We start from the raw sequence: 17808 nt of genomic DNA on the forward strand, positions 1-17808 counted from the left end.
GTATAGAAGATGGAAGACGTCACAACCTTGGGATGAAGGTTAATAAGTCTTCGAACACCATAAGGAAATGCCTTGATAAGTTCTAATTCAATGAAGAACCAACAAGTGAGAGCCTCACCACACTTTGGATTAAAAATATGTCAAAGATACATATGTGGTTGTCACCCCCTTTATTTATAGCTATAAGGTGACCAAAAAATCTTAAAAAGTCAAAAGAAAGTCCATTTAGTAAAGACCTATGTAGATTACTTAGTCATTTTAAACTATGGTTTTATTACAACCCAAATAAAAGTAGAAATTGAGTCTAAATTAAGCCTACATATCCCTACTACATAGACATAAGGCTTAAGTGCTAAATGAGACCCCTCCAATGCAATATAAAAGATCATTGGAGGCTAATTGTAGGATCGAAAAAAATTTATATATTAAGGATTGAAAGGAAATTTACTAGAATTAAATCTTGGCAGAACTTAAAAGGAAAATATGAAATTGGAAAATGCAAGTATACTAGGTAAGACTTTAATGGAGATGCGGAGTATATTAGGCAAGACTTTAAAGAAAATACATAATTGGAAAATGCAAGTATACTAGGCAAGACTTTAAAGGAGATGCGGAGTATACTAGACAAGACTTAAAGGAAATACAGAATTGGAAAATGCAAGTATACTAGGCAAGACTTTAAAGGAGATAAGGAGTATACTAGGCAAGACTTTAAAGAAAATACGGAATTGGAAAACGCAAATATGCTAGGCAAGACTTTAAAGAAAATGCAGAATTGAAAAATGCAAGTATAGTAGGCAAGACTTTAAAGAAAATGCAGAATTGAAAAATGCAAGTATAGAAATAACAATTCTCTATAGCCACCTTTTTTTTCTTTCCTTTTTTTTTTTTTTATTTTCGGCTCTTTTTTTGTTGAAAATATGTTTTTTCTCTTTTTTTTTTGAATTTCGGCTTTTTTTTATAACAACAAGATGACTAAAACTCACTAAGATTGAGATGATAACGATAAGTAGATAATGTTGAACAAAATAAACAAAGATTCAAGCACAAAAGAAAAAGGATAACGAAATCGATTTAGAAAAACTAAAACTCTGATACCAAATGATAGCATAGTCAATAAATTCAACAGCAGTTAGTTCTACCTTCTTCTCTTCAAAGTAGTTGTGACAATCAAACACTAATTCAACTTTCTTTTCCCACTCCAAATATGTATCTGCATCGCTTTTGCCTTGAAATGAAAGAATCTTCATCTTGATATTTCCCAAGTTTCTGTCAACATAATCATTCATTCTTCCTCTTCTACCACCAATTCTAGCATGACCAGATCTGCCACTAGAAACTCTATCATCAATGTCCTCAGATACGCCATCATCATCATCATTGTTGTCATCACGGTTATATTGCCTTGAATTTCGTGTAGGAACACTATCATCTTTGACATATTTTCAATCTAAAGCATAGTGAGACTCCCACTTGTTGGTTCTTCATTGAATTAAAACTTATCAAGGCATTTCTTTGTGGTGTTTGAAAACTTATCAACCTCCATCCCAAGGTTTTGGCGTCTTCCATCTTCTATACCAAGGTTCATGCTTTCCTAGGCATTGGGCCGAGGTTCTTTTCATCAATCTTATTGACTTAGTTCTTTTTTTCTTTCTTCTTCCATTCATTGTGGGTTCTTGAGATATTTTTCTCTTTGAATTTACATCATTTGGTATCAGAGAATTGGAAGGGCCTTCAATGACCTATGATGCCACCATTTGAGCTAATCTGATTCGAAGTCTGCAGACTTTATCCTTCCGGCGACACCTCCAATGTCATTTGAAGCTCCTCTAATCAACCCAGGATATCTCCACCGGCTGAAACTTTATCCACGAAGTTTATCTACGCAGAGGCAAGGCCATTTTTTGCTCTAACTCTTGCAAAACATATTAGTCCAAACTAACAAATAATACATGCAAAACAGAGTTAGCACACATAACAAAATTATGAATTAGATCATATGTCTAACACGACCAGGATTTAGTCTTAGTCTCAACTTAAATTTTCAAAATGGATCTAAATTGGACCATCGCCTACAGTCCCATTGGGACTTGTCCTCACTAGATCTCTCTCCTCCAGTTGTTTACCTGACTTTACTTGCCAAACATCTGGTCCTACAGATCTATTTGGATTTTCTCTAGTCCTACTTAGTGTCTGATCAACCTGATCGACTAAGACTTATTTGCAACACTGAGTTAGCACAATAGATATAAAATAGTAAAGCAGTGTTAGCCGTATTCAAGATTCACTGGTATGGTCAATCACACACAGTCGACCGGAAACCATTCGATCACACATGCTTGGATTTCACTCCTCCAAAATTTTTCATTACCTAGGGTTACTTTTTCCTAGGGTTTTCCACTATCTAACTGCATTCACTAGGACTTTCACTATCTAGCTTCACTCACTAAAGCTTTCACTACCTAACTTTACTCACTAGGACTTTCATCGCCTAGCTTCACTCACCATGACGTCCACCACCAAACTTCAAGCACTAAGGCTTTCACTGTCTAGTTTTATTCACTAGGACTACCTAACCTCTAGTTAGGACTAGTTACTCAGTAGACTACTCACCTGCCTAATATCTAGTTAGGACTAGTCACTCAGTATACTTCTAACCTGTTTAACCTTCGGTTAGGACATACATTTGCTAGTCATCAAGTCCTGACTAGACCTTCTCTCTTCCAAACATCAAGTTCGGTTTGGATCAAACCTTAGTCAAACTAACCAAACTTAGGTGCATTGTAAAACATCAAACCTTGGAGACTGATTGCACTAACAAAATCTATGACTTGTCTCTGTAAATCCTTAATCTCGTGCTGAGTGTTATGACTAGGATGGAAGGTTTCCTCAATCAGAATCCGCTCATTGTTCTGACCGTGACCACGACCAGGACGACCTTTCATTGGATCTAACGCTCGACTTCCAACTAACATCGGACAAGATAACGATTATTCTGTGTGCTAACGAGAAGTGAAAATTGAGCAGAAGATAAGAAGAGAAAATCGTCGTCGTTTACCTTTTTCTAAAAAAAAAGAAATTTTATTTAATAATCAAAAATAATTCTCACATAGCTAAATAGATATTTATATAGACTCAAAACTCTAAGACCCAAATAAAGGAAAGAAATCATAATATATATAGTATAATTCCTAACTCGTAAAGAATGAAAATAAATTATAAAAGAAATGAAAAATTATTAATAAACTTACTATCCTAAAATTCTTAAACGAACTCAAAATTTAAAAATATAAAAAATAAAAATTATTAAAAATACCTGAAGATAAAAAAAATCCAAAAATTTAAAAATAATAATTTCCTAAAAATAATAATAATAAATTCAAATTCTACTGCATCAGCAAAACTCTCCAAATGGTGCTGACCTCGCGCCTCCCCCACATCGGCCTCGCCCCTCGCCCCTCGCCCCTTCTCCAAAAAGCAAGAACACTGCCACCTCGACCTCGGTGAGCTCCCTGCTCTGATCACACAATCACACATGGTGCTTTCATGGACCCGTTGGTCATCGACATCATCTTCACCGTATGCCGTGCGCATCCGAATCCAAAGGTGTGGAGGTCGAACGACCTCCTAGCAGTGTGCGGAGGCCAGACAGCCTCCTGGCAAAGCGCGTAGGCTGGGCCGACCGGCCTTTTATACGATTGTGTCGATGATCACCTAGAAGTTCGAGAGGCAGGCAGGACCCTTCATTGAGCTCGAGGAATGCAAAGCAACACTTCCCTTGCTAATTGTCTTGACCCAACCGCTGACGACGCACGACCTTCTAACCGACGAGGACCATGACCTAGTCGGAGATGATTGACTTGATGAAGGTGAGGGGCCGTTCGCGCCGCCTTGATCCTTCCCCATCCCGTCGTCGCTTCCGTGGCCGTTCCGCCAAGCCTCCGCAGCCGCCTCCACCTACGTTTCCTTTCAACCTATTCCCTCCTGCTCCACTGGTTCGGTTGTTGCGCCATCGCCAGCATCGTCTTGCCCACCAAACCAAAAATGAATTGGCTGGGCTCGGTTATGCCCAGCCCATTAAGCCCAGTAAACTCACAACAGAGTCCACAGGCGGCTAGGAAGCACTGACCATTCTGTACAACAATGATCCATTAAATGACAGCCAATTCGACAGATTCCCATGGGGGGAGAATTGTCGAAGAGGATGAGGATAAACCGTAGGGACAATTCTATGACTCAAGACTTTGGAATATGTTCCACTTTCTAACCCCCTATGGAACAAACGACGTGTTCCCCCTATTTGTGATGGGGAAATATGGAGAGTGGGAGCTGTCACCGCCTCTCTACCTATTTCCTTTTATGGGAAATCTTGTTGTTTGTGCTCGTGAGCTATCTCAGAAGCATGATTCCAGTTGTCCTTGGTGCATGCAGTTTGATCCGGTTAAGATCGGATGATAGATCGACTTTTTTAGAACTCTGGGCACACCATCATAAATAGAACGCTCAACATAGGGGAAAAAAACAAATAGAATTGTGTAGCAAGGTACTATAAAAAAAACATGGCATATCTTCGTCTATCTACATGAATAATAGTTTATACCAAAGAAGGGAGAGTAGGAAAATAACTCATTGAGCACCTCCAACACATCCGCCTATCAAAATGTGTCCCATCTATTCTTCTTTAAGGTCCCCGGCGAAAAAAAAAAAAAATTTTTTAAATAAATATTATTAGAAACATTTAATTTTATTACTTAACGTAAAAAGATAGAAATTGGTCACTGCGAGACGAGCATTTTTTTTTTACTTTGCCAAGATTCGATTTCTTACCCATTGTAATAATATCTATCCCGTATTAATCAACTCAATCATGTACTGGAGACGATATTTAATTTTATTAGTAGAATTTAAAATGATAGTTTTATATATTACCAATGATTATTTATACAATTGAAAGTAATGACCAATTAAGTCATATAGTAATAACTTTAAAACCTCACTTTTTATTATTAGTAAAATTTAAAAAATAAAAAATATTTTATATTAACTAATTTAAAAACAAGTAATAAATTATTGTAATACTTTTAATATACATTTTAATTATATATTTTTTAAAAATATCAATCATTTTTAACTTCGTGAAAGGAAAGTCTCGACACAATGGTAAAATTATTATGTAACCTAGAGGAAATAGGTCCGTACTAGATATAGTCATTACGTATAATAAACTCTTCCTCAGAATCCTGTATTAACGGGAGTTTCGTTAACTAAACTACATTTTTATCAATTTTAACTTTGATAAATTATTAATAAAAATTATTGAATTATTAAAAAAATTGAAAGAAAAATAAAATTTAAGGAATAAATAATACTATAATATTAAATATTCTTTTGGCTTCTAAAAGTATTATTAAGTATAACTAATAAATATTTTTAATTTATTAATAAAATTTAATTTTGATTAATAAATTAAAGTTTTATCAGTAAAAAATTTAAAATTACTAATTAAATTTTCATTAAAAAAATACCAAGCAAATCTAATTTTAATAGTAAAAAATTAAAATTGAGTAAAAAAAAAAATCTAGATTTAATCTATAGTTTAGCTAGTAAAAAATTAAAATTACCGATAAAAATAAATCTCGACTAAAATTTATTTTAGCCATAATGTTAAATATTTAATATTCAAATTCTTATGTTTTTAAATTAATATTCATATTCAATTTATATATATATATATATATATATATATATATATGTAAAATTTGTGGGCTCCAATATAATAAGGGCCCTAGGCATAGGCCTTAATGACCTATGCCTTGAGCCGACACTGTCTCCAAGTTACCCATCTATCTAGTTGAGCTCTCCCGGATTAGATCGGATCGTAATTACGTGACTCTGTAGATCTGAGTACTACTTTCTTCAGAATTATGAATTGTTTTTAGGATAATGCTTGAAGGTAAGGCGTGACGGATACACACTTGAAGGGATTGAAGCTTTGTAGAACGTCGCACTAGTTAGTTCTGTGATGCACGAGGTAAAAAAAGATAATTTTTTACTGCCTAAAAGGTGCTCTTGAAGTTTACAAAGACTAAAGAAATGAAGGACAATGTTAGTAACTTATGTCTATTATTGGGTATTCATATGGTATTAATAGTGCATGTCTACTATGGGGCATTCAAATGGGATAATAGGGTTATCTCATGACTGTACTAACAAAGTGAATATTAGTAACTCCATGTCATGACTCCACTCATATAAATGACTCCACTAACATAAGTAAATGTTAATAACTCCCCTAATGGAATGATTATCTATATTCTTATCTTCTTCTATAAATTCATACTTCTTTTGTGAAGTATAGGTATGGGTAAAAATAAGAGAAAAGTATTGAAGAAAGAAAAGAGTTGTAGATTCTATCTTGTTGAAAAAAATAAAAAAAAAAAAGGCTATCGTCACAAATCACCAGGTTAAGGATTGAAGAATTGTGACATAACGTTGATAATTCAAGATACGTGACTATCATCTTGACTTTGAGCAGTCCATGGCTAGAGTTCACAACAATTCCGAAGGTTTGCAGTGCTAAAGATTAGTGCATCATATATAAATTTAATTTCCACAAAGTAAAAATAAATTATGTGTTTTACTTTTATCAACATCTAATATTGGTACCAGAGCAAAGTTGGTTTGATGTACTTTGTTGACCATGATCAACGAATTCGTGAGTGAAAAACTCACGAACCCGGTTGAAAATCACGCGTAGAGTTTTCTAAGGACGTCTGGGTACACAGAGATGCTCAGGAAACCCGAGAAGAAATGCTCTACACCTGTGTTCAACCATATGCAAAACTTCTCAACTGCGCTCTCAACGCAGGTGCTCGGGAATGTGACCATGCTGCGGTGCTTGAGAAGAACTGTGGTGCTCAAGTTCTCAGCACACGAGTGCAGTTCTAGGAAGCAGAGGTCCATAGTGCTCGACATGCAGAGGTGGTCAACACAAAGTGCTATGCGGTATGCACAATGCTCGACACTTGCCCAAATTACACTCGATTTATGGTTCAGAGTGGGAGACAACCACTTGACCTTGGCTTAAATCGAGTGTCTTGGGGGTAAGACAAAGAGGTCCAACTCCGAGACGTGTGACATAACGCTGCCGGTGTTTGGCAGTGAGTGGGCTCACAGTGACGCGTAGGTTAGCCTTGAGAGTATAATATGACTACTTGAGTACAACATTTTAATCCGAATAGTGAGAGACAATTTTAGATTATGGTGTATGGTGTCTGTTGACTCATACTCTTGGCATAGAATTTGTATTCAAGTTATTTGAATTAAGATGATTTGTAGGGTATACAAAGTTAAGATATTAAATATCAAATGTCACTAATGTCTCTCTATTTTGTGTAATAGAGATATAGCTGCAACAAAGAATGTTATACGGGATCTCGTGAAGAGAGACAAGCTTAACGGTGATAACTATAAAATTTGGCACTAGAAGGTTCAGTTTATTTTCAGAGAATAAGAACTCAGGGAGGCTCTTAAGTACGAGATGATGGACCCTGGGGAAGGTACCACAACACAGGCAAGACGAGATAAGGAGGTATACCATGCTTGGAAAAAGACGAATGGCCAAGTTAGGGTAATTCTTCTCAATAGCATGCACAATGGTGCAGGAAGGCTGTTCGGAAATCCTTGAAGATTTGTATCGATCCGTCCAACAGTCTTCTAAACCATCGTTGTGCCGATCCGGAGAGTGTGGTGAGGAAGACGCGGCACTTAACCCCATCTGTGTACTGGTGCAGTGTAGCCGCGTTGTCGAACTTGCCCAAATGATCATCCGGGTCTGTCGATCCATTGTATTCTCTGATTGCCAGAGGAGCATAGTGCCTCGGCAGTGGGCCACGCAATATTGCTTCGGAGAACTGCGGTTGATCCATTCGGGAGACGCGCCGCCTTGAGGCGCCTTGCCTTTTCGAGCGTCCCGAACGAGCGCTTCATATGAAGAGGACCCCCCGCTCTTGATTCGCATACGCAATTTCTGAGGGCGTTTAGAACAGAGCCCGGTGGAATGGTATCGGGGCAAGCGGTGCCTCCCCATGGGTGTCGGTCGACCCTTTGTTTTGTCCCCAGATGGAGAGTTGTTCCAATCGCTCCTCGTGCACCTCTCGGGCCCCCGATGCCGATGTTGCTTGCTACGCCAGTCGATCGGCTAGCGCCTTTTGTTGTTGCTGCTGCTCGACTATCTTCTGGGCTCTAGCCTTGACGAGCATGTCGAGCTCCTCTTGAGTGAGCGTCATAGTGTGAAGTCGTCCAACTTCTTCCATCCTCTCGGCTCGGATGCAAGTGCGTTCCCACAGACGACACTAAATTTGATCCTGTCCGAAAGTCGAGGCGATGGATGCTAGGGGGCGTGGCACTCTTGTTGGCCGTTGGTGGACTCCGAGCTGGAGGATCCTGCAATCACAACAGCGTTAGTGCCGAGCCAAGGAGGGGTTCCCGACGATGACCCTCCGATGCTCAAGTCAGTCATCGGTGTGGAAGTAATGAAACGGAGAAGCAGAGTAACAGTGTGGTTACAGTAAAGATTATGCATACCTCCGTCGAAGCTTGGGGCCCTTTATATAGGGCTCTGAGGGCGCGCGTGCACGCTCCTTGATGCATGCACACTTCTCAAAACTTCTCCTGAAAAGACATGTCAGGAAAGCGCCTCTAACACTATACCTCAATGACCCGAGCATATCTCTGACATGACAGTGGAAGTTTCCGTTGTACAATCCTTTGCTTGGCCATGCCGCCAACCATACCGTCTGTTGGTGGCACGAGTTCCCACAAGGATATTGGCTGATCCTTCAATTGTCTGTTAGTCAGCCGAGCGGGATGGCCGCTCAGCCAACCCTCGGTCGTCTGGGTGGTCTGGCGCTTGGGCAGAGTGGAGTGGCCGCTCGGCCAGCATTCCATTGTCTGAGCTCCGTTGTTGTGCCAAGCTATACTTGAGTGTGACTGCTCGGCTACGATCCCATTTTGTCGGTTCCGAGGTTCGATGTAAGTCCGAGCGAGCTGTTTGCTCGGTGTATGCCTCATCGACACACGATTTTCTGAACGTCGGAAGCTCGGTATGCGACTGAGCTGTGGTAACATCGGATTGATATCGGCTTGACTATCCTTCACCCCGGTTAGGCAAGTGGGTTGTCCGACCAACCAACAATACAGGAGCGTTGACCGCCTAGACTTTGACTTCCACCGTTGTAATGACCCTCTGAGGGGTGGACCCTTATCAAGGTATGGTCAGTTATAGTGGATAATGCTAGTTATAATGATGTAGCTGTGAGGATGTTGAAGGATAACCTCTCTTATAAAAACAATCTTCCTTTTAGTGACAAATTATTTCATGTAAGATGTTGTGCACACATATTGAATCTTTTGGTGCAAGATGAGTTATTTGAAATTGAAGATATTGTTTTCAATGTGCGTGAAAGTGTGAAACACATAGCTGCTTCAGAGACTCGTGTTAATATATTTAGTGAAATTTCAAAACAATTGAAACTGTCTTCAAAGAAGCTTGTTTTGGATTGTTGCACGAGGTGGAATGCAACATTTTGAATATTATCGGTTGCTTTAGAGTTCAAAGATGTTTTTCCTAGATATGCAGCAAGGGTTGTGACATATACTTTTTTGCCAAGTGAGGACGATTGGAAAAAGGTTAGTGTTGTTTGTTCATTTCTCGAGGAATTTAATGAAGTAACCCATCTCATTTCGAGAAGTGAATATCCTACTTCTAATTTATTCCTTACTGAACTTTATACCATAAAGAAGTTGTTAAATCAGGCAAGTTCAGATGAAGGAAGTTTTATGGCAGCAATGGCTAACAAGATGAAGGCTAAATTTGATAAATATTGGGATGATAGCAACTTATTGATTTCTATAGCAACAGTGTTAGATCCAAGGAATAAAATGAAATTGATTGAATGATGTTTTCCATAGATATATTCTCCTAGTGATGCAATTGAGCACATTTTTACAGTTCATGAGACATTGCACATATTGTACAATGAGTATGTTGAAGCTCATAAAACTACTGTTGGTAGCAATAATGTTCAAGATGAAACTTAAAGAGAGTTTTATTGGTTGGACTAATTTAAATGGAATAGGAAAAGGTAAAGTAAGGGCACAATTTTCTAGTTACATTAAGGATGCTGACACTGTTGAGCAAGTAAAATTTGAATTAGATATGTACTTGGATGAAGAATGTGTTATTTGTGAAGATGAAATTAACTTTAACGCATTGTCATGGTGGAAAATTAACAACTTAAAGTTTAGAATCTTATCAAAAATGGCTTGTGATGTACTATTAATTCCGATAACTACAGTTGCTTTTGAATCGACTTTTAATATTGGTGGTAGGGTAATTCATCCTCATCGTGCTTCTTTAGGAACCGATATAGTCCAAGTATTACTTTGTGCATCAGATCAGTTACATGCTGATTATGAAATCAAGAAAAAAAAAATCAAAGGTGAGTATATAAACATCTGTCATATGTTTTGTATATTATTTTATTCATGTCTAATTCTTTTGATGCTATATATTTGTATGTAAAAGGAAAAGTAGATTCAATTTACTTAGCTGCTATTTTTATTGTCAACTTTCAAAAGTTATGGACAAAAGTCTTAATTTTATATTGCGATTTTCTTATGTAGTTTGATGTAAACATTAAAAAATTTGATCATCAAGTGATTGTTGAAATATTCTGTTAAGTTCTTAGTAGTAGACAATGTTTTTTTCTATTTACTGATGCTATAGAGGAGTAGGTTCTCTAGCGTGTCCAAGCTCAAATTAATTGGAACTTTTGTCGCAGTTAATATGAAGAAAAACATGGATGTTTAGATTGTAATTTTATAATTTATTTTTAAATTGATTCAAACTTTTGCTGTAGTAAAGAAAAACGATGTTAACATTGTAATTTTGTAATTTACTGTAATTTTGAAATTGGCTACAATCAATATGTAAATTTTTTCTATTAATTGACTGCAAGTTTGTAATTTTGTAATTTTCTTTTTATTTGTGTTAGGAACTATTAAATCGGGGTTAAGGAATTATTATCGTGTTGACAATGAGTTTTAAGAATTTTTTGTGAAATTTTGTAAGTGATTTTCACAAGCTCAAACTCGAGCTCGATTATGTGCCTAACGAGCTCGAACTAAATTTGTTTAATTTTTAAATGAATTATTTTCAAACCAAATTCGAGCCATTTTCGAGCTCTTTAATTTTGTAACGAGTCAAATTCGAACTTAAGAATTAAAGTTCGAATCGAACTCGAACTTTAGAAAAAATTAATCGAGCTAAATTCGAACCTCATACTGTTCAATTCGACTAAGCTCGATTACAACGCTACTCGCAACTGAACTCTAAGCCCACAACTAACTCAATAACTATTAACTAAGAAGCTTGCTGCATGGAGCCCTCATGCAAAACCATCCCAACAGTTAAGAAAAACTGCTTTGTTACCCAACACTTTTCAGCGACCCACATGCTGCGTGTCTTCGGCTACATGCAGATCATCACTTCCTCCTTTGTTCCTTCTCTCTGTCTCTGTCTCTCTCTCTCTCGCTCTCTTTCACTCTTTCACTTGCTAAGAGAAAAGCAAGAACGAGAGAAGAGCCCCTACCTTATATATACATTTTTTTTTTCTCTCATCTCTTATTCTCCGCCCTTTCTTTCTTAACTAGCAAGTAGCCATGAAGGTGAGTAGCCCTCCATACATCCCCCCAATCGACTGCTATTTTCAGTGTCATTTTCACTCACTTTATCAATATCATTCATCCATGCAAGCATGGCCGAGAAGTTTACCAATGCATCAAAGTGTTTAACTATTTGATTTCTTAGGTTGATTTGATCATTCTTTCGGATGCTTAATGACTTTTTTTAAAATATATATCTATATACTTGTTGCTTCTAATTGCACTGCGGCAGCTGCTTGGTTGGATGCACCGCAAGCTCTGGCCGAACAACGGCGGCGATGGGTTTAAGGATTTTGGGGGCGGCGGTAAGTTTACCTCCCACTGCTATTTTTCTTATTCTGCACTTCCTCCACGTTGCATTAATGAAAACTAGTGGAACCTTAGTGTGTAATATGTATTACCAAAAAAATAAGCCTGAATTGGAAACCTTGTGAGAGGCGCACCTTAGTTGTCCATCTGCTAAAGTGCGCCCTTCGGCATGGGTAGCAGGCGCGTGTATCTGCATCGGCGGGCGGACATCGCCCGATGGGGATCTTCACCGATGCCGGCGCCGAGAATACGAGCCGTTTCATGCTCGCGCGCGAGGCCTCGGTCCCGATGCGGAGGAGTCGTATGAGGGAGGCGGCGGCGGGGAACCGGCGGTGGAGGAGATCTTCGAGGGTTTTCTCGCCATCGGAACCTTAGGAGTCGGGTCATGGTCGATCGAGGAGGAGGACGAAGCGTCAATCGAGGAAGCGCAGAAAGAGACGGTGGGCGGCGAGGAGCTCGTCGTCGTGCGGGCGGCGCTGGAGACGATCGCGGAGAAGGAGGCGGAGGCGACGACGAAGACGGACCTGATGGTGGTGGAGACGGAGCTGGAGAAGGTACTGGCGGCGGAGGCGGAGAGGGACCGCGGGAGGAGGTCCTCCGCGGCCCGATCCAGCCACGCCGGGTCGTCATCGTCTGCGGCGGCTGCTTGCCCGCTGCAGGGATTCCTGTTCGGGTCGTCGTCCGAGGTGGCGGGGGCGATCGAGGCCGAGGTGGCGGATGTAGCGGTGGCCGGGAGCAGCCGGAAGGCGCAGCGGACGTCGCTAGCGGAGCTGTTCCTGATGAGCCGCATCGCGGAGGAGGCCGCCGGCCGAGAGAAGGCGGCGGCGGGTGTTGGAAACGCCGCGGACTGGGAGGAGAAGGCGACGTCCGAGATCCAACTTCTGACTAAGAGGATGACGAAGCGCCGCCGCTGGAAGGGATCGGACGGTGCCGACGCAGCAGATGGATCGACGGCGGAGACGACGATTCAAAAGGTAGTGCGATCTAATACCCATTCGTGTTTGTGCTACAGCATCGTATCTGAAGAAAGAACCCATCGTTTCAGATACTTCAAATGTTCCACAGAAAGGTTCACCCACAGAACACCAACAGTACCAGAAGATCCTGCAAGACTGGCAAGATTGAGAAGAAACACTATGTGCCACTGATCGGAGGCAAGGCCATGAAACTGAAAGATGAACGCAGAAAAGAGATCATAGATAACTTGAGTGGCAGTGACATGAACGTTGACCAAGGGCACTGGATCAAGACTGATGCAAACTGTGAGTATCTGTATAGACCTTCTATAGTCAACTCTCAATTGGAAGGCAGAAAATTGACTCGACTTCACTGGGGGATCAGTAATTCTTTCGTTTTCTGTAACTAACAGATGTGGTGCTGGAGCTGTAGAAGGTGAAGAATCCATGATTTCTCTGTGAGATAGAATTGCCTAGCAAAGTCTTTATCTAATAGTAATCTAAAGGTATGGTGTTTTGTGAAAGTGAGCAGCAATGTCTTCATTATGTGGTAGTTCCTTTCTGTGGCAGCAGAGAATTTATATTTTCAGTGAGAATGCATCATGTATGTGCTTGAATAAAAAGTGAATAAAGTGCATTGTTTAGTACAATTTTAAGTGAAACAGCATGAGCATTGATGAAGGTGTGAAGTAATACGACGGTAGCATATTGTACAACACATATCTCCTCGAATGCTTGTGAATTATGATTTAGACATTGGTGGGATTCTTGTTATCTAATACCTTACCTTTTGCATTAACAAGGAGAATGTGAATTTCCATGGTTACATGCTGGAGCTAGCAAGAGTTGTTCATGAATTCGACTGATAGATCATGAACAATTCCGTATTGGACCTGGATTTTGCCTTACCTGAAAAGAAGAGGATTCAACTACGAAAGGATTAGTCAGACAAGTAATCACACAAGAAACATCAAATTTTCTTAGTGGACTTGCAATTTTTACAGATTCCACCATGAGATCACTTAGGAAGTCTCGATACACATTAAGATGTTGAAAGGTGACACAGAGGTGAATACTGCTTGAGATTTAGAGACGGATTTAGTTTTTTACATAGACACGATCGAAGTAGAAAGAGTTGTTTGCTGTCAAAAACATGTTGTGCAAAACCCACCTGTTTGGTCGCTGCAAAGCATTTAAGTGCCACCCTTTTGAAATCATGATATCATTGACCTCAAAAATGTCAGCAACAGTGGAGCCGATAGCAATAACAGACGTGTGGGTGCCCTATGATAAATAACTCTGTAATCTCCTCAATCCTGTAGATGAATAAAAGGTTCACAAAGTTTGTGAATAGCACAAGGAAATAGGAAATGTGACTAGTACCCTTTCTTTATCTTCTTAGATACTTCCATTATCTGTCTTGTGTTTTCCAAGTAACCTAAAATGTGATTTAACATACAAATTAACCAGAATCAGAAAAAAATCTATGAACATATAAGAAGAGATGAATCAACAATGATTTTGTCACCATCCAGTCCAAGCGACATCATAGATGCCCAAGCCCAGACCACTCAGTAACTGGAGCAAGAAGCATGTTATAAAAATTAGAGGGAGTTTTATATTTTGATACATCATCAATTCCTGTCTCCTTTTTATTTTAATTTGTATTCTCTTTCCTAATAATTGTGCACAAAAATATATTATCATTGTATGTATGAACAAACACTGGCATGATTAGAGGAATCAATAGGATTCACCTTTAGCTATGGTTGTTATTCATTTCTATTTATTTGAACAATGCAACTGTATTCCTCTCAACTTTGTACCTTGTGTATGTATTTACACAAGGTGTAGATAATGCAATGCAATCTTATTTATATTCAATTTAGTTTTCTCTTAAAGGATAGGATGAATTAGCTGCATTTTAGTTTATCTATATCACCTCATGTTGAGGAGCAAAATCCTAACATTGTATGAATGTTTCATACTGGAACAAAATCCCATAACAGAAAAAAAAAAAAAAAAAGACACTACTTTATCAAACACCAGTGAGACTCCAATAAATTAAAGAAACTCAAAAGATCTTACTAACATTGTATGTACCTCATTTACTAAAGTGAAATGGTTCTCGATTTGCTTCCTCCTATGTAGCTGTGGTAACACATTACGCATAAAAGTTAGTAAAGTAAGAGGACTAAAATGGACAATCTTGGCCACATTCATCAACTGTTAGATGAAGACATACATTGTGCCATAGCATTTTCCTTGCTATGATACATCTTTACTCCTAGCATCTTCTAGTTCCTGTATTGTAGTTCTACCAAATCCGAGAATTGGTAGCTCAGTTCTCCAGCTTTCCCTTTTGATTTATTACCGGATTGTAACCTATCCACAACCTGAAAATTATTAAAGAGAATAAGAGGCCAACTTCACTCAAATATTGACAGGGAAAAACTAAATAAAAATGTCACAAGCAAGCCTGTATAGATAAGCACACTTAAGAAGTTAAGATTACAAATGCAATCAGCCATAAAGTACCGATTCTGCTACTTTGATTGAGATACAATATTTTATTTCCAGGAGATTAATCGAAAATTTAGCAAACAATTTAAATGTTAGTGTTCTTGTCACCAAAATAGTTTTGTAAGAAAATCATTTTATATTTAGTGCAATTTGAGACTACCAATACATCGAACGAGTGAAGAATGACGCAACTAAATTTCACAACAATTCAGGCAAAAAAAATATGAGCAAATATTAAAACAACAACTTATATTTAATCCAAAGCACTCGCAAAATCCCTCAACCACACAAATAGTTGGAACATCAAAATCATAATCCGAGACTAAATTTCTCCTATAAAAACTAGCCTTTTTCTTCTCGGAATCAATATACCAACTCACGCATGGAATTAACTTGAACCAAATCGAGGAACATCAGTGCAAAACAAAGAATTTAACAAAAGCAACCACGCCGATCACACAAGAACGTAAGAGCTTACTTCACGAAGGTTACGACGAACCCTAGGATAGCGTCTTTTATCCCTTTTCCCGTAGAGTGTGGAGGGCCACGTGAAGAACACGAGCGAGGAGGGGGTGAGGATTGGAGCAACGATGAGGGAAAGTGGCTTGTACTGCGCTAGGGTGGCATTCGCCTTGTCGCGGTGGCGGATCAGGCGAGCTTCCATGCGGCCGGCGAGGCAGACGGAAACGTCGATACGAATTGGCTTCCCTCACAATGAAATTAACCAATAAATGGGCGTCACGTGTTATAATATTGTTATTTGTTTCATTCCCAGGCGGTAATCGTACCTTTGCTGGCTCCGCTTTAACGGGTTCGGATGTTATGGCTTCTGAATGTAATTGCAAATGAGTCTAAGTTGTGTAGGATCGGTGCGGTTGAGTGGGGGGAGGGAGGGAGTGAGTCTTGGTTTGTCATTTTCTTTTTGATTTTGTAAGTCGTTAGTGACAACGGAATATAAAATAAAGTAAGGGAAAAAAATAAGTTTACTTGGTTCCCAACCCCCTAGAATCAGTATGTCCAAGTCCTACACACTCAAACACGAGTCCACTAGTGGTCTCCTTTCCGAAAACTTTCCGGAGACGGAGAAATCCGTCTTACAATTTATCAAGTACAAGTATAAAACAATGATAAAGTAAATACAATTTGTAGTAAAAGAAGTACAAACAAAAACTTTGCTGAGCCGATCCGGAAGGCTTGAGCACGGTGCACCCTTCCTAGAGTTTTCTCGGTAGCAAAGTTTCGTGTCGTAGCTTTCCTTTTGAGCACACAAATTATGAGTAGTAGAAAAATAGAAATCTTGAACGTAGAGCCTTCATCTCTTTTATAGAGTTGGATCATATCTTTATCTGGATCAATTCTTATTTGGATGAAGTCATATCTGGAAAAAGTATATCTGGATAAAGTCATATCTAGATGAAGTAATATCTGGATCAAGCTATTGGATCAAGACGCACGTGAGAGGAGGGATGAATCACGTAGTTTTTGAAAACTTCTTTTTACTTTTTAAAACTAAAGGCGATGTACGCAGCGGAAAAATAATTTAGAAAGTGAAGTAGAAAAGTAGGCAAGAAAGCATGCGTTCGATTTTACTTGGTTCAGAGCCTTCGGTAACTCCTACTCCAAGACCCAGGCCCCGCGGACCTATCGATGGATAATCCATTAAAATACCTCTTCCAGTACCTCCGAAAGAGGGAATTGAGTACAAAGAGAAAATTGAGTACAAAGAAGAAATAGAAAAGTGTAACAGACTACACTTTCCTTTATGCAAAATTAAATATAATAAAATAGCTTCGTTACCGGCAAGTAAGAATTGAAGTTTGAATGCTTGTTTGTCGATGTCAGTCTGAGATCCGCGATCGGAAGTCCTTGGAATGGTTGACGGGCACAGCAGCTTCGTAGCACAATGGGAGGACGTAGTAGCAACACTCGGAAGCCTAAAGGATTGCGTGGAAGCTTGTATATCAATTCTGTTGAAAGCTTTGGGCGAGTACTTCTTTTATAAGCTGTGGAAGGCGCCTTCCATAGGGCTGAACGTGCCTCCAACGTGTAAAATTTGATCCCAAGAATTGCTGGTGCTTATCGCCGAAGAGGTCAACTTTTATCCTGCTGAAGGCGCCTTCCATCCCCTAGAAGGCTTTTTGTACTCTTCTCACCCCACAAAGTGTGTTAGTCCAATAAATCAAATAATAACCGACAAGACAAGTGTTAGCACAATAATATGAGTAGTAATTAGACTCTGTCTCCCTTGAGACCAGGATTTAGTCGAGGTCTCAGTTTAGGAATCTGAAATAGA

At 39.1% G+C, this 17808-nt stretch overlaps 1 protein-coding gene and 1 pseudogene across 2 annotated transcripts; one reads left to right on the top strand and one right to left on the bottom strand.

Annotated features, from left to right (window-relative positions):
- The first annotated feature begins 11580 nt into the window (after nucleotides 1-11580).
- On the top strand, nucleotides 11581-13642 carry LOC121970192 (protein LAZY 1-like). Of its 2 annotated transcripts, XM_042520734.1 has the most exons (5): nucleotides 11595-11730; nucleotides 11960-12032; nucleotides 12217-13010; nucleotides 13082-13298; nucleotides 13406-13642. In XM_042520734.1, exons 1-5 carry the CDS (start codon nucleotides 11725-11727, stop codon nucleotides 13423-13425), a joined length of 1110 nt encoding a protein of 369 aa, XP_042376668.1. In that variant the 5' UTR covers nucleotides 11595-11724; the 3' UTR covers nucleotides 13426-13642. The 2 variants fall into 2 exon arrangements, with proteins under 2 accessions (XP_042376669.1, XP_042376668.1); XM_042520735.1 differs by lacking the exon at nucleotides 13406-13642 and having other exon boundaries at nucleotides 11581-11730; nucleotides 13102-13220.
- A 132-nt stretch (nucleotides 13643-13774) lies between these two features.
- On the bottom strand, nucleotides 13775-16236 carry LOC121970193 (annotated as a pseudogene).
- Between the last annotated feature and the right edge of the window lie 1572 nt (nucleotides 16237-17808).

The sequence above is a fragment of the Zingiber officinale genome, chromosome 4A, assembly GCF_018446385.1.
Source record: "Zingiber officinale cultivar Zhangliang chromosome 4A, Zo_v1.1, whole genome shotgun sequence".
NCBI lineage: Eukaryota > Viridiplantae > Streptophyta > Magnoliopsida > Zingiberales > Zingiberaceae > Zingiber > Zingiber officinale.

What these genes read in the sequence shown, in the direction of transcription:
- LOC121970192 (XM_042520734.1), top strand. An exon ending in TAAGGATTTTGGGGGCGGCG is followed by an intron (nt 12,033 to 12,216) that starts GTAAGTTTACCT and finishes CATGGGTAGCAG; the next exon opens with GCGCGTGTATCTGCATCGGC. An exon ending in GATCAAGACTGATGCAAACT is followed by an intron (nt 13,299 to 13,405) that starts GTGAGTATCTGT and finishes TGTAACTAACAG; the next exon opens with ATGTGGTGCTGGAGCTGTAG.